This window comes from Strongylocentrotus purpuratus, unplaced genomic scaffold (assembly GCF_000002235.5).
Source record: "Strongylocentrotus purpuratus isolate Spur 01 unplaced genomic scaffold, Spur_5.0 spur5_scaffold_3, whole genome shotgun sequence".
NCBI classification, from domain to species: Eukaryota; Metazoa; Echinodermata; class Echinoidea; order Camarodonta; family Strongylocentrotidae; genus Strongylocentrotus; species Strongylocentrotus purpuratus.
The window spans coordinates 19,304,146-19,318,836 of record NW_022145609.1 but is presented as its reverse complement, the minus strand read 5'-3'; the positions used below and the strand labels follow the sequence as shown (position 1 = coordinate 19,318,836).

Below are 14,691 nucleotides of genomic sequence, written 5' to 3'. Positions count from 1 at the left end.
TTCTTATTTTCCAACAAACGCATAAAAAGGTACGACTTACAAAAAAAATGGAGAAAAAATGCCGGAAAAATCATGTCACAACATCAACATTTGTAAATCACTTGTTTCGAATAAGAATACATTACCCCCCCCCCCCATCAGTACGCCAACGTTCAGGGGCTCATGTCTTCTAACCCCTATAACAAAAACAAAAAAACGGACATGCCTCCCATTCTCGCACAATATGTCCACGATATTCGCGTATCGCTATTATAGAGACCTCCATTTAAAATACCGTATAGGTGGCATGCGCAATGTTTATGAAATTTAATTCCTGTGAACTTTCCTTTTTCTTTGAATGGAATTGTATATGTGATTTAATTCAGGTTTTTATTGTTGTTACGTTCTTTAGGATTAAAAATACAAACCATGTTTACTCCTTTACTGTTTATTTTTTTTTGGAGGGGAGGGGGGCGTTTTTTTTTTTTTTTTTTTTTTTTTTTTTGGGGGGGGGGGCAAAATGCGTTTTGCCCCCCACTTTTTTGACTGGGGGGGGGGGGGCAACTGCCCCCCTGCCCCCCCCACTTCCGGCGCCTATGTATGTAAGGCACCCATAATCAACTTTCTAATTTCACACGATTTTTTCTTCTTCATGTAACAATTAATTCTCATTTACCCGATGCAAAAGGAAAAATTCTACTTCAAAGGGTCCCGGCCTCTCGAACAAACTATAGTTTTAGTTTGTTATATTCTTTAGTATTTGTACGATTTGTTGTTATTATTCTCATCATGTTCATACTCCGCTATTTTCCCTATCTATATGTAACATATGTTTTATGGACCACTGCCTTGTGCAGCTGAGTCTGAAATAAAGTTCTGAATTGAACTGAATTGAATTGAAAACTAACGACACAAATTATTTTGTTTTCACAATAGTTTTTATTATGTTTTACGGCGCGGGATTTCCATTTTGACCGTTGGCAGAATGAAGGTTCAATTGTGAAATAGCGCTTTCTAAAGTGCGTGTAATGCAGCGTCTTTGAAACGTGTTTTGTGTCATTTTCATTGGTAATTATTGTGTTCTGTAAGAAACAAAACAAACCAGGAAGATGGTGAAGTTAACACCAGAACTGATAGATCAGGCAGCACAGTACCTGAATCCTGTGAGAGACAGAGAAATTGATCTCCGAGGTGAGTAAAAATGATGATTATAAACTGCCGTTCAGAATTGTCGTTGACGTGCTATCGAGTCCTGTGAGAGGATTCGCACCACAGATTCACTGTTACCTACCCGGCCGTTCTGGCGAAAAGCGACGTAGCTGTTCGGTGATGAACTGCTTTGGCAGCGCGCAGTGCAGTTCATCCTGTCTTGCATACTCGCTCACTTGAGCCAACAATTTAAGTCAGTTTTAGGTCTAGGTTCGCATTTTATGATATTGTTTACAGTTTAATTTTAGGCTACAGTCACAAGGCTTTTAGCTGAAGTGCATGCTCATGTTATTGTTGGTCATGCTTCAGGCGCGGATCCAGGATTTTCCAATAGGGGGGGCCGGAAATTTGAAAATTGCGCAGACCGTTTTTCAACTCAACATACCAATACTGACAAGGTCATATTAGAAGCACCATACCGGTAATTTTTTTGACATTTACATCGGGGGGGGGGGGGGGGGGGGGGGGGCTGAAGCCTCTTGCCCGAAAAAGTAATTTTCTGGTTTCAAAATTCGGCTAGTGAGCGAAGCGAGAGAGCAGAAAATTTGAGGATAATAATTATGTATTTTGTGAAAGTGTTATTTATCACCAAAATATACGAGAAAAGATATAACAAATTCATATTCGGGCAGCTCGCTGTCCCCCCCCCCCATTACGCGCGAAGCACAGAAGCTTTAATGTTTTATGAAATTATTAGAGAAAGAAGAGGATTTGTTGTACCATTCTCGACTCCTAATCCTTGTCTGAATTTAGTTTCCCCCCCCCCCCCCCCCCCCCCCCCCTCCCGCGCGAAGCGCGGAAGTTATGACCTTTCATTAATTGATATTAGAGAAAGAAGACGATTTGTTGTACCATTCTCGACTCTTATTCCTTGTCTGAATTCAGTTTTCCCCCTCCCGCGCGAAGCGCTGAGGCATTGACCTTTCATAGTTTAATGAAATTATTAGAGAAAGAAGATAATTCGTTGTTCCATTCTCGACCCTCAATCCTTCTCTGAATTCAGATCCCCCCCTCCAGCGCAAAGCGCAGAAGCTTAACGTTTTCATTAAATTATTAGAAAAAGAAGAGGATTCGTTGTACCGTTCTCGATTCTTAATCATTGTCTGAATTCAGTTTCTATAACCCCTCCCGCGCGAAGCGCGGAAGCTTTGACGTTTCATTTAATCATTAGAGAAAGAGTACCGTTCTCGACTCTTAATCCTTGTCTGAATTGAGTTCCCCCCCCCTCTCCCGCGCGAAGCGTGGAAGCTTTGACGTTTCATTAAATTATTAGAGAAAGAAGACGATTCGTTGTCCCATTCTCGATTCTTAATCCTTGTTTGAATTCAGTTTCCCCCCTCCGCGCGAAGCGCGGAAGCTTTGTTGTTTCATTAAATTATGAGAGAAAGAAGATGATTCGTTGTCCCATTCTCGATTCTTAATCCTTGTTTGAATTCATTTTCCCCCTTCCGCGCGAGGCGCGGAAGCTTTGACCTTTCATAGTTTAATGAAATTATTAGAGAAAGAAGATAATTCATTGTTCCATTCCCGACTCTTAATCCTTCTCTGAATTCAGTTTCCCCCTCCATCGCAAAGCGCAGAAGCTTTGACGTTTCATTAAATTATTAGAGAAAGAAGATGATTCGTTGTTCCATTCTCGACTCTAAATCCTTGTCTGAATTCAGTTTTTACTCCTCCCGCGCGTAGCGCGTAAGCTTCTGACGTTTCAGTTTCCCCCTCCAGCGCAAAGCGCAGAATTTAACGTTTCATTAAATAATTAGAGAAAGAAGATGATTTGTTGTACCGTTTTAGACTTGTCAAAAATGTTTCTTTGTCTGCTCCTTTTTTCGTCCTATGTCCTCTTACTGCCCCTACCACCCCTAGCTACGCATGCTTTAAAGGGAAAATGAAACAATCATGATTGTGATAGCATACAATTAGGTCAGTAGAAATGAAAGGGGAAAAACAAAATCTATTTATACACCAACCATGAAATAATCGCGACCGGGAGCGTCATATCTTAGTTTTGTGTTATCGGGCGAGGGCCGGGGCGTAGCGACTAAGCGAGATTTTGCAATGTAGAATGCTGAAATTATGCATTATAGAAAAATCCTTTAGTCCAATATGTACGTTCTTTCCGCTACATGTATATTTCTTTCTAGCTATATATCTAAATTTCCGGGGGGACGTGTCCCTCTATCAGGCCCAGGATCGCCGCCGCTGTCCATTATCACTACCAACATGAGTTCAAATATAACACAAGCGAGTTGGTATGAGCTGAATCCAAAAGCAGGGCAAAATAAGAGTTGTGAAGCGGCCCTACCGTTAATTTAAAATTTGACTGTTTAGTATATAGCTTCTATTTGAAAGACATCCAAAATATTGTGCCCTTTTCAATTTTTTTTCAAAAAGCAGGGGCTGTTTGTAACGTTTAACTTTGAATCCGTTGCTCGAGATTTTATGCGGCCGGCCCGGCCCCCTCTATTCAATAACGTTTCCCAAGCCTTCTGGAATGACCCCAAATCTCCCGATTACAGTTTTTCCCTTATTCGTCGTTACTGTCACTTAGCGCCATTTCCTTGTCTTTCCCCCTTTCTCACCCGACTTTTCTCTTCCCCTTCACACCCCCCCCCCCCCCCCACCCACTCAGTGTTATCTAGGATACGCGCATGTATGTTCCCTCTCTTAGTTTGAAAGCACCCCTTTATCTTCGGTGTGTAAAGTCAGTGCGGGCCGGATAAGTGTGTATTACGGGCCGGACTTTGTTGCGTGAAAAGTAACCCTTTATCGGAAATTTTGGGAACACAAAATCGGTCCCTCCGACCCCGGAGTGGGAGTGAGGTGGGGGGGGGGGGGGGGGGGTGGTATTTTCTCCTTTTTTTTCTTTCTCTCTCTCTCTCTCTTCTTTCTTTTCTCTTCTCTTCTCTTTTCTCCTTTCTTTTCTCTTCTCCTTTTTTTCTTCTCTTCTCCTTTCTTTTTTTTTTCTCTCTTTTTTTTGCGCCGCCAATAGGGGGGGCCGCGGCCGTTTCGGCCCCCCCCTGGATCCGCCACTGTGCTTAATTGTAAAAGTTTTTACAATTTTAGTTTGCAAACGTAGATCTAGGAGAACTAATTTTGTTTAAACATGTGAATTGTGATGATGCGTGAATGTGATTTTGTTCTGCTGTTTAGTTTTTTTCTAACTGTGAGCTTGACTGTCATGAAAATGGCTAACCATTGATCATTATCTGTGAGTGTTTAATAGTCTAGACCTTTTTTATTTTCTATTTTGTTATGACTTGAGGTTTGACTCTTTGAGTTTAAAAAAAATATTTTTTTTGTCAAAAGGCAGGATCGACAGATCTTAAAGGGATCGTTTAACAATGTTAAATCTGAGATACACGGCCCTACATGTTATCAGTGTCTGTGATATGGTGTAATATTGAAGCCCTAAAAAAATTGCGCTTCAAAATGATCAAGAAATGCCTCAAAAAAGTAAAAATCTTTGAGTGACCGGTTTTACCATACTCGTTTTCCCCAATAGACTATAGTGTAATGAAAACCGTCAGGCGAACGGTTTTCAAAATTTGTAATTCCAATCATAAATATTTTGATAATCAGACACGCGATTGGCTTGTAAAAGTCATGGGGTTCCTGACTGACCTAAAGGTTTATAATTATCATTGCATCATGAGCTAAATCCAGAATTTTGTTTCAGAATCTGAGACAAAGTTACCGGATCCCTTTAAGTAGGCCTAAAAAAAAAACCCTATGAAATCAACATTGAAAGTAGTGCTGTAAGTCAGACGCTATGTTCGTGTTCGGTTCGGTTCGGCAGAGTTCGGCAATATTTCACCCGAACTTGGTTCGGTTCGGGTTCGGTAATATAATAGCAAGCAGCGTTATATCCACGGCGGTCGGCACTGGGCGGGCCGCCCGGCCTGCCGGGCCCGACCAGCACGGAGGACTTCTGCACACTGCCACCGACCAGCACGAATTTCACATTAAAAAACTGCTCTAAACGTAATTATTTGTGAAGAAAAATACTACTTACATTCGTATTTCCGTCTTGAATCGTGTTTTATTTTCAATTTTAAAAGAATCATGTTTTCAATTTGTCAATAAATGATATTTTTTAAAGATTTTCCGACACGGTTGTTGTCTAATGTTAGAGTCATGAAAGCTGCCATCTTGAATAGAGAATTCAGGCTCGTCAATAACCCGTTTTTTATAAGATTTTATTTTCAATAGGAAAAATATAAAATCCCTATTTTTCCTGAATAAATAAATACCATACTGAATTGAATATTTATTTCATTATTTATATTGTAAAATTTGTCCGATATTGTTACAATTAAAATATTAATTTGAATGGGTTTGAGCTGAACTTGTTTTGATCACGAACATGCCACATGTATTCTTGTTTATGGCTTGCGATCGCGACGTAGCGTGGTCAGGATTTGGGATTTAAATGGCGCCAGTGAAGTCGCGCCCACCACTGGATAGGCATAAATCACAAAGGCAGAAAATTGGGAAAAAGTAAATATAAAATGAGCAATCATGACATGAAAATTAGGTACAAAAATGACAAGTTTATTAGCTTGCAAAAACGTTTACATTTTTCTGCCGAACATCCGAACCAGGCCTTTGTGTTCGGTTCGGTTCGGTTCGGTTCGGAAGTGCCATGTTCGGCGAACTTCCGTTCGGTTCGGCGGTTCGGCTACAGCACTAATTGAAAGAAGACCGATCCGAGTCTAAGAGAGTTGTAAATTGAACAGATGAATGTTAAGAGGATGATAAAAGGATCAAAGAAGAAGAAGAAAAGAACACAGAAGAAAATGGAAAATAAATGTAAGAAATGTAGAAAAATTAAGAAAAATGATTATTTTTGTTGTATAACTTGTAAGCAATGCAATAACTTGTAAGCAATGCCTTAAATAAAATGGCACAATCGAAGCTGTATGCAGACAAATTTTTCATGAACATATTCAGTATTTTCAGATGATGTATATTATCAATATTCAATAAGGCAACCATCATGGGTCTTTACTCTTTAAAGCAAGTTTAGTGTACCAATCACCTGAAAACAAAATTTGTGTATACAGTGTAGCTACTGTATAAAAGTAACCTAAATTAAAACATGGCATTTTATATGTTGAGGAGTACATGTTCAAAGAATATAAAGGACTACAGGATAAAACACTGCGTTTTGGGCTCGCACAGCACCCATGTCAGACTTGGGTTCCGTGCCCCTTCTATTCTATGCAACAAGTCTACTCGACAAGACATTTCACTGTTCAATGAGATTGAATTTAAATTGCAATTGTCTCTTTGTAGAATGAATATTTAGAGCATACATTTGTACAGTTTGAAAACAGTATAGCCACATTGAACCTCTTATTTCAAGAGCAAAGCATATTTTGGTGATTGGTATACTTCAAACAAATTTTTCTTATTAGACATTTGTAAGCTTACCCATACACTTGTGTTGTTCTCACCCATTGGCACTTCTGTCTATGTAGAGTAATGAATAGGCTCAAGTGATGTGGATGTCAGTCAAAGGGTAAATTTATCAAATAGTCTGTATGGATAGTCATCATCTTTTCACATGTCATCTTTCCTTCTTTTAATTCTGATGCAAACATTACACAAATGTAACATTTGTTTTATGTGCTCTTGTTCCATTACAGGATACAAGATTCCAGTCATTGAGAACCTTGGCGCAACAATGGTAAGACTTTTACAAAGTTGTTTGTGTGCACTGTGCATTTTTATTAATTCATTAATTAATTCTTATTTCATTGTACTTGTGCAGTCAATTTGAACTTCACAAATTTCAGAGACTGCATTCATGAAAGAGTGTTGGAATGTTGCTCAATGATACTAAAATAAAAGAATGTACATGTAGAATGTAGATAAGTTTTAACTTTATAATTTTCTGAGATGAATTATGTTGCTATTGTTTATGAAAGGAAGATTCATGTTTTTTCCATACGTCATCTTGCCTGTTTTATTATTAAACTTTGATCCCTCATGTTCATTTTCTTTCTAGGATCAGTTTGACACCATTGATCTGTCCGACAATGAGCTGCGCAAGCTGGATGGATTCCCCCTCCTCAAAAGAATGAAAACAATCATGCTCAACAACAACAGAATATGGTAAGAAATAGAGTGACCCCTGTTACGCAAGCGATAACATTCAAGTTTTTGTGGAAGATTGATGGTTGATGACTGTTGTACCCGACTGCTAATAAAGCATGTACCGGTATATGCTTGTTAGTAAGCAACCAAGGGACGGACTGCTTTTTCTCTCTGTGGGACTTGCTACTATATGGTTTTCTCCTTTTATTTTACCCCATATTTAAAGGTACTATGTCCCATTTGCAGGTCCAAGAAATGAAAAGGTTAAGTTTAAACAGCATTTGAAAGTCTATACTTATTTAGAACTTACCTCAAAACAAAAGGGTTTGAAAATGGCTTTGTGTGGGAAAATAACAACCATTAGTTGTCGAATCGACATAAGTGATCGCAATCACCTAAGTAATAGTCTGATTTTCAGACCCTTGTACCAAATGGTTGTACATTTTGTGCTGCTCAAAGAATCAATCAGTTTAATTTTGGTCATTACAAGTAGTGGGCTATTGATGTAGTCAATTGCTCATGTACCTGTTAGTCTGTTACAGCTCATTTTATGTATGTTACTACCAAAGAAAAAAAGATGTCAGTCAGTCACTCAATAGTGTCTGACAGGGAAGTCTAGAAAGTAAACGGGTTTCCTTGCATAATTTGAATACTAGGACACTGCTAACGTTTAATTTGTTTGTGTGTTTACAGCCGTATTGGAGAGAATCTTCAAGAAAATCTTCCCAAACTAGAATCAATCATCCTCACAAATAACAGTATTGCTGAATTGGTAAGTTATTTTCATGAGAGCTTTTAAACAAAACTTCAAATATATACATGTAATTCTGATTAGGACTCTGCTCGCTACTCCTACTTATGTTATGTAATTAAAACCATTGAATAATGACTCACTGATTCATTATTTGTAAATGTAGGTATATTAATTTTTGAACTATTTAGCTATTATAGTAAAATGTTATTGTAATAAATAGTTAATTTGTGGGATCAAAATGTTATTTAGGTGAATCAAATGTTTGAGAATAATTTCATCAATGATTGAATTCCTCTATTAATGCTCAATTAAATGGATCATTTTTTAAAAAGGAAAATTTCTTTTGTTTTTCATAGGGAGATTTGGACAATCTTTCAACCATCACTACTTTGACATCACTTAGGTAAGTAAAATTGAATTTTTAAGTAGGAATCTTGTTGGAAATTAATTCATTTAGGCATTTTATTACATTTCTTACATATATGTATGGGTAAAATAAATAACATTGAAGAGTTGATAGGGAAAGATAATGCTGCACTTTATCTTGTTTTTGAACTTGTGCACATCTTCAAGTAGTATCATAGATTTGAAAATCATTCTTTATATTTTAAGCTCCCTACATGTTTATTTTCGTCTTGTTGGGTTTAATTATTCATATTGGCGAAATCAATGTTTTTTTCAAAAGCCAAATATGTGTCATACCTCCAGACCAAATCCAACATGACTTGATGCTCGGCCATTGGGGGTTATGTAATTTTTGTTTGTTCTAATGTCGGCCTGGTGTTGGTCTCATTGTCACTGAGTAATGCCTGGATTACATTTGGCCTCCGATTAATCTACGGAGCCCGTATCCTGCCCGTATCCCCTTTTCCGTGCGGCCTCTGTGCGGAGGCAGGAGGCGGCCATGAGATTTTCGTACGGATTCACGGACTCCGCAGCCTTTACGATTTTGTTTTGCGAGAAGTTAAACAAATTTGAAAAAATCGTAAGCCCGTAGCCCATATACATGTCGTAGGTGGCATTGCACAATTCCCGCATGGGCATCGCCCGGAGGCCTCGCACTGATTGTGCAGCAAACGTACAATTTTTCGGTGAACATGGGGCCAAAAAAAAATCGTACAGAGATTGTAGACTCGTGGGGAATTCGCACGGCCATTGCACAGCTATCGCAAGGTTGCTGCTCGCTGCCCGTGCAGTATCCGTGATATTGAGCAGTCATCTTTGCACGGAAGCTGCACGGGCTCCGTACGATTTCCGTGCGGAGGCTGCGGAGACTGCACGGCTACTGCATTCAAATTGCACGATTTCCGTACAATCTCCGAGCAGCCTCTACGGATTTGCCCTGGCCTGCCCCCGAGGGCCAATACAATAAATGGCACGATGCTCGTAGATAATGTAAACACAAACATCGTAGCCTGTAGCCTCCTACGATCTCTACGAAAAATCGTAGACTAATTTATCGTACGGTGCCCGGGGCAAATGTAATCCAGGCATTATATAGATCCAAGGAATTGAAAATAATATGAGTCATTTCCACTTTGCATGTACTTTTCTACAAGTTGTAATGGTAGATATGATTGACTGGTCTTCACTCACCTAGTCACCTCACAATTTGTAACGCTTTTTTTCTTCAATCCTGTCAGTCTTTTAAGGAACCCAGTTCAGGGTAAAAAGCAGTACAGACTGTACGTTGTCCACAAGGTCCCCGGCCTCAGGATACTGGATTTCAGGAAAATCAAACTCAAGGTAGGAATTTTCATGTCACAAACTTCTTTCTTTTGGGATCTCACATGGCCCATCCATATAAATTTTTTTGGTTAAAGATAAAGTTGAGTTCTGGTCATGCCATTGCATTGTGAAAGAAAAGGTGTGAAATGGATCAGAAAAAGTTGATCATGTAGCATGTAAGTATTGGTATGTACTACAAGGTTCTGATGTCATCAAAATCATAATAAATTTGACCCAGTCTTGGTAAAGTTACAAGCACTGTACACAGAAAGATGTAAATGGGACTACACAAATGGTGTCAGGGCTACTAACCTTGATTTCTTTATCTTTCTATGCTCATTACTCAGTCAGTATACATTTTCTACCAAAATTGTTTGGCAAATGACATTTAGTTGTAATCTTGAACATTCAGTGTAAGTTTTGTTGATTCTGTGAGAATTAGTTTTCCTTTTTTTTACCAGCACTCAAGTTTATCTTTAAATGCTTTTCCCATGGATCACGTGTTCCTGATTATTGTGTTTATTCCAACCCCACCCCTTCTTGAAGATGTTTTGGAACTGATAAAACAAATTGTTTTGAACCAGAGTTTTCTTGAATACTAAGGGTGAACCATTTGTTTGTCAGCATCAATTTACATGGCATTTGCTCTTGTTTATAAAATGCTTCCAGAGTTAAAGACAACCTCACCCCAAAGAATAAGGGTAGGTATTCTGACAAATGAGAATTATTCCTGCCTCTTGATGTCCAATATTACTACGAAAGTGTACAAGAGATATATACCGGTAAATGAAGATATTCTTGGCATGATGTATTGCCTTTCAGCATGACATGGGCGCAGTCATTTGCTTGAAAATGTGATGTACAAGACAAAGATATTTCACTGGTGGCAAATTTGTCAACCACCTGTTTATATTGAAAAGTATGAGTGAGATTGCCTAATAAAGTATTGTTTTTAACCATGGTATAAATCTTATTTTGTCTTGAAGGAAAGAGAAGCAGCAGCTCAACTATTCAAGGGAAAGAAAGGAGAGAAGCTGGCTAAAGAAATGGGCAGGAGATCAAGAACGTAAGTACAATCAAACCCGTCTATAGCGACCGCCCAAGGGAAACACAAAAAGTGGCCTTTGTAGACAGGTGGTCTTTGTAGAAAGGTTCCTTTAGTACATGATTCAATAATTTTCAATTAGAAACCATTTTCAAGGGAAACAACAAATGTGGCCTTTGTAGACAGGTGGTCACTAAAGCAGGATTGACTGTACTTCAAAAGCCCTCATAGCAGACTCTTGAACAAAGAAACACGTTGCCAAGAATAGGAAAGAAAAGTCTATATTTTGGGGTTTGGCTCATTCAGTTTTGATTCATAGTCATAAAGATATGTCATGTGCATAAGCAGAAGGTGCAGAAGTTTCTGCACGAAGTTCACAGACTGCTCATTCCTATATTATAGTAGAGGTGTTGTGGTCTAGTAGATTAGTCACCCGACTGCAGATCACCAGGTATGGGGTTTGAGTCCCGCTGCGACACTAATGTCCCTTGGCAAGACATTAATCTACATTTGCCACTCTCCACCCAGGGTACCCGGTAGGATGCAAACGTCAATATTGTTAGATGAGCAAGTGTGTGCTTGTAATATGGCCACTGGCCGGAATGCTCCCCAGGGAGTGGAGAATGTACATACGTTGTGTGAGGTTAAGCCTGAATCCGATGACCGGGGTAATAATATATACTGCACCTAGAAACAAAAGTATTAGGGGCGTTATAAATATGATCTACTATTATTATTATTATAATAGATCGTTCAATGCCAGGAATTTAGTTATGGGTAAAAAAATGGAAGGATTGTCTGATTGGCAGTTCATGAACGTAATTTTTTAGAAGCTAACATCATCTGTAACTAAGAGTCTCTTTGTCTCTTTCTTGTGTCACTCTGCAGGTTTGTACCTGGTGCTGGTCTGCCAACTGAACAGAAGACTGGTCCATCTCCAGAGGACATTGCAGCCATCAAGGTATGACTATAAGGATAATATGAATATTGTTGTTGAGGCTTGTATTACATTGTTTGCTGGCATGTGTCCTTTGACCCTGGCAGTATTATATCCAGTAATAAGAGTACAAGAGCATTTTGGGCTTGTAACAAGAGGGCCAAGCTGTAAAGTAGAAGGCTGTCCGTCCATGTTTGGATAATTTAGAAATTGATGCATTTTCAGCGTGGTACCATGCTGCAGCGGTCTGGATGGTTTTTCTGAAAGGTATACTGTCCTATTGAACCATATTGTGCTCCTGTTAGGCCTGGGCCCCGTTTCATAAAGAGTTGCGATTGATTCAAATCAATCGCATCTTAACATTAATTGCAATTTTTTACTTAAATTGATAGTAGTTGCAATTAATTTCACATTGCAATTTATTCAAATTGCTCGCAACTCTAAAAGAGGGCTCTGGAAGAGTTATTAGAATGGTTTGCAGTTTTAGTAATTCTATGTCTTTTTCTGATAAGAGGTGGTATATTTTTTAGTTGGTATTCTGTAAATTTTATTTTATTTAGGCAGTACTCAAAGTACAGAGGAGCAAAAAAAAAATCCTACAAGGTCTACAAAATTACCAATAGAGTGATGCTTATTCCTTCATATAGTCATCTTTTGAAGGAAAAGGAAACAATAATATTAGTCCTTATTCTCCTATATTTTTGTTTATCATAGGCTGCCATTGCTAAGGCAGAGAGCTTTGAGGAGGTGGAAAGACTGAAGCAGCTTCTTCAGGCTGGTCAGATCCCAGGCAAGGATGATAGTGCAGGCAAGAAAAAAGCACAAGGTGAGAACAGTCTCTGCTGTGAATGGTGAAAGTTTTGATAGTGGTATCAATTACTTTTATTGATAACATACACAAGTTAATGGTTATTGATTTTACATTTTCTTTAAGTTTAATTAAATGTAATTCACTTTACTTAACAAAGTCCATGCACACTGGAATCATTTGGTCTGCAGGTAACATTGATTGGGAGTTTTTAATTTACAGTTGCTATCTTGGCAGAAGTGAAACACTTGCCATAATACACTGTTAATTGACTACATTTTTATGTTCAGATAATTTCCTCCAACTCTCTCTGTAAAGGCCACTTATGTAAAGTTGTCTGTGTGCTGTTGAACTGTTTGGAGAGGCCACCTGCCTACATTGGCCACTTTTTCTACTACCCTTGGGTGAATTAAATAGACAGGTCTAACTGTACTTAGATATAGATTCAGATTTCCTTTGCCAAATAATTATATAAGTGTTATCAAAACATATTTGATAATGGTCTATACACAAAATTAAAGATGATTAAAGACCTTGAAGCTGCCAAAGTTTGACTTTTATTTTTTTTGGTTTAAATCTCATCTTGTCTCTTTTGTAGCCGAGGGAGGAGAGGTAGAAGAGGAGAAAGAGGAAGAGGAGGAACCAATGGATGAAGGCCAGAGCCAGAGGGACTTCACAAAATGGGATCCTCCCATCGCTGTACACTGACAAAGTACACCGACATAGCAACAGAAAATAGACTGTAAGACTGTGGAGCACCTTCCAGAATCCACAACAGTGTATTGTTTTTGTATCATGTACCTCATCAGGAACATAGGAGATTGAGAGACTCGTGGGAAGCATTAATTTGAAGAGAGGAGTCCATGTTGCCTAGACATGGAGTCTGTAGTTTTCGACAACAGTGTATAGACATCAAAGAGATATTGCAGAGCAACGATCATGAATTACGGTGCTTGCTGGACGACAGAAGCCTTCGTTTCGATACAAGTTTATTTGGATTTGCCAGCAGCATTGTGACAAGATTTGAAGAGCCCATGCGTTTGAAGCTGATTTCTGTTTTATTTTTATTTTTTATTGAATCATTGATGTAGGACAAAGACGTTGCTTCATTTTTGGTAGAGATTTAATGGAGAGTATTTTAGTAAGAGTGGCTAAGCATGTCCTTTTATTATATTCCCTATCCAACAATGTTCCAAATCAAATTAACCATTTTGTGGAAATTAATTTTGTCAGTACTTTTACTAATGTTGACCATCATTTTTTTTTTTTTTCTTTAGACCGAACTTGTTTTTTTTTGTAATCAATTTTTATGGATAATATGTTACCATTTTCAGTGATCACTGTGAGGCTACAAATGAAAAATATTTGTAGGTTTATCAAAATTTATTTCAAGAATGTTTATGCTGAGAAATTGTGATTAGTAAATCATTTCACCCTGATTCGTTTTATGATAAGGTAAGGATAACTACAGTAGATTTTTTATATTTGTTATAATTATTTCTTGATTATCTATAGCTATGATGTGACTCTGAAAAGTAAAGGTTCACAGGTCTGAACAAAATAAAATCTTAATGACGATAAGTTATAATATGAAATGTTTGTTGCTTTGAATATTTTGGAGAAAAATCACTGCTTTGTCATTCATTTTAGCATTTATTGCAATCAAATGAAATTTTAAGATAAGATTTTATCATTCTGGTACAGTACATAATAGGAGGCTTATTCAGTGATAAATAAATCACGTCTGGAGGATGAAATGTTATTAATGATAAATAACAGCAAGAATTTATGAGTTGGTGCATAATTCAGGAAATCATTGAAGAATTATTACTATGAAAGACAGAGTAAATACATGGTATCTGTATTCCAAACTATTATGCCAAATGATATTTTCTCCTAAATTAATGGATACAAGTAAAGTAATTTCTTCTTTACCTGCACGATGTACAGGTTTGAATCCTTGATTTGATAAAATTGACAATCCAATGATTTATTTACTTATCTTTTATCAAGCAGGTAAGTTAAAGGATTGTTGTTTTCATCGCTTTCTTTTTCCTGGGGGGGGGGGGGGGGGGGGGGGGGGGGGGGGGGGGGTCAATTTTTTTCTTCTATGAAAAAAGAAGGATTGAATC

The 14,691-nt window shown here is 38.1% G+C and overlaps 1 protein-coding gene across 1 annotated transcript; it reads left to right on the top strand.

Moving 5' to 3' along the window:
* The first annotated feature begins 982 nt into the window (after window positions 1-982).
* On the top strand, window positions 983-14,140 carry LOC591872 (U2 small nuclear ribonucleoprotein A'). Its single transcript, XM_030995581.1, has 10 exons — window positions 983-1,170; window positions 6,837-6,877; window positions 7,199-7,305; window positions 7,981-8,059; window positions 8,398-8,444; window positions 9,685-9,787; window positions 10,756-10,835; window positions 11,703-11,775; window positions 12,466-12,577; window positions 13,158-14,140. The coding sequence occupies exons 1-10, from the start codon at window positions 1,089-1,091 to the stop codon at window positions 13,265-13,267; spliced, it is 834 nt and encodes a 277-aa protein (XP_030851441.1). The 5' UTR covers window positions 983-1,088; the 3' UTR covers window positions 13,268-14,140.
* Window positions 14,141-14,691: the final 551 nt, after the last annotated feature.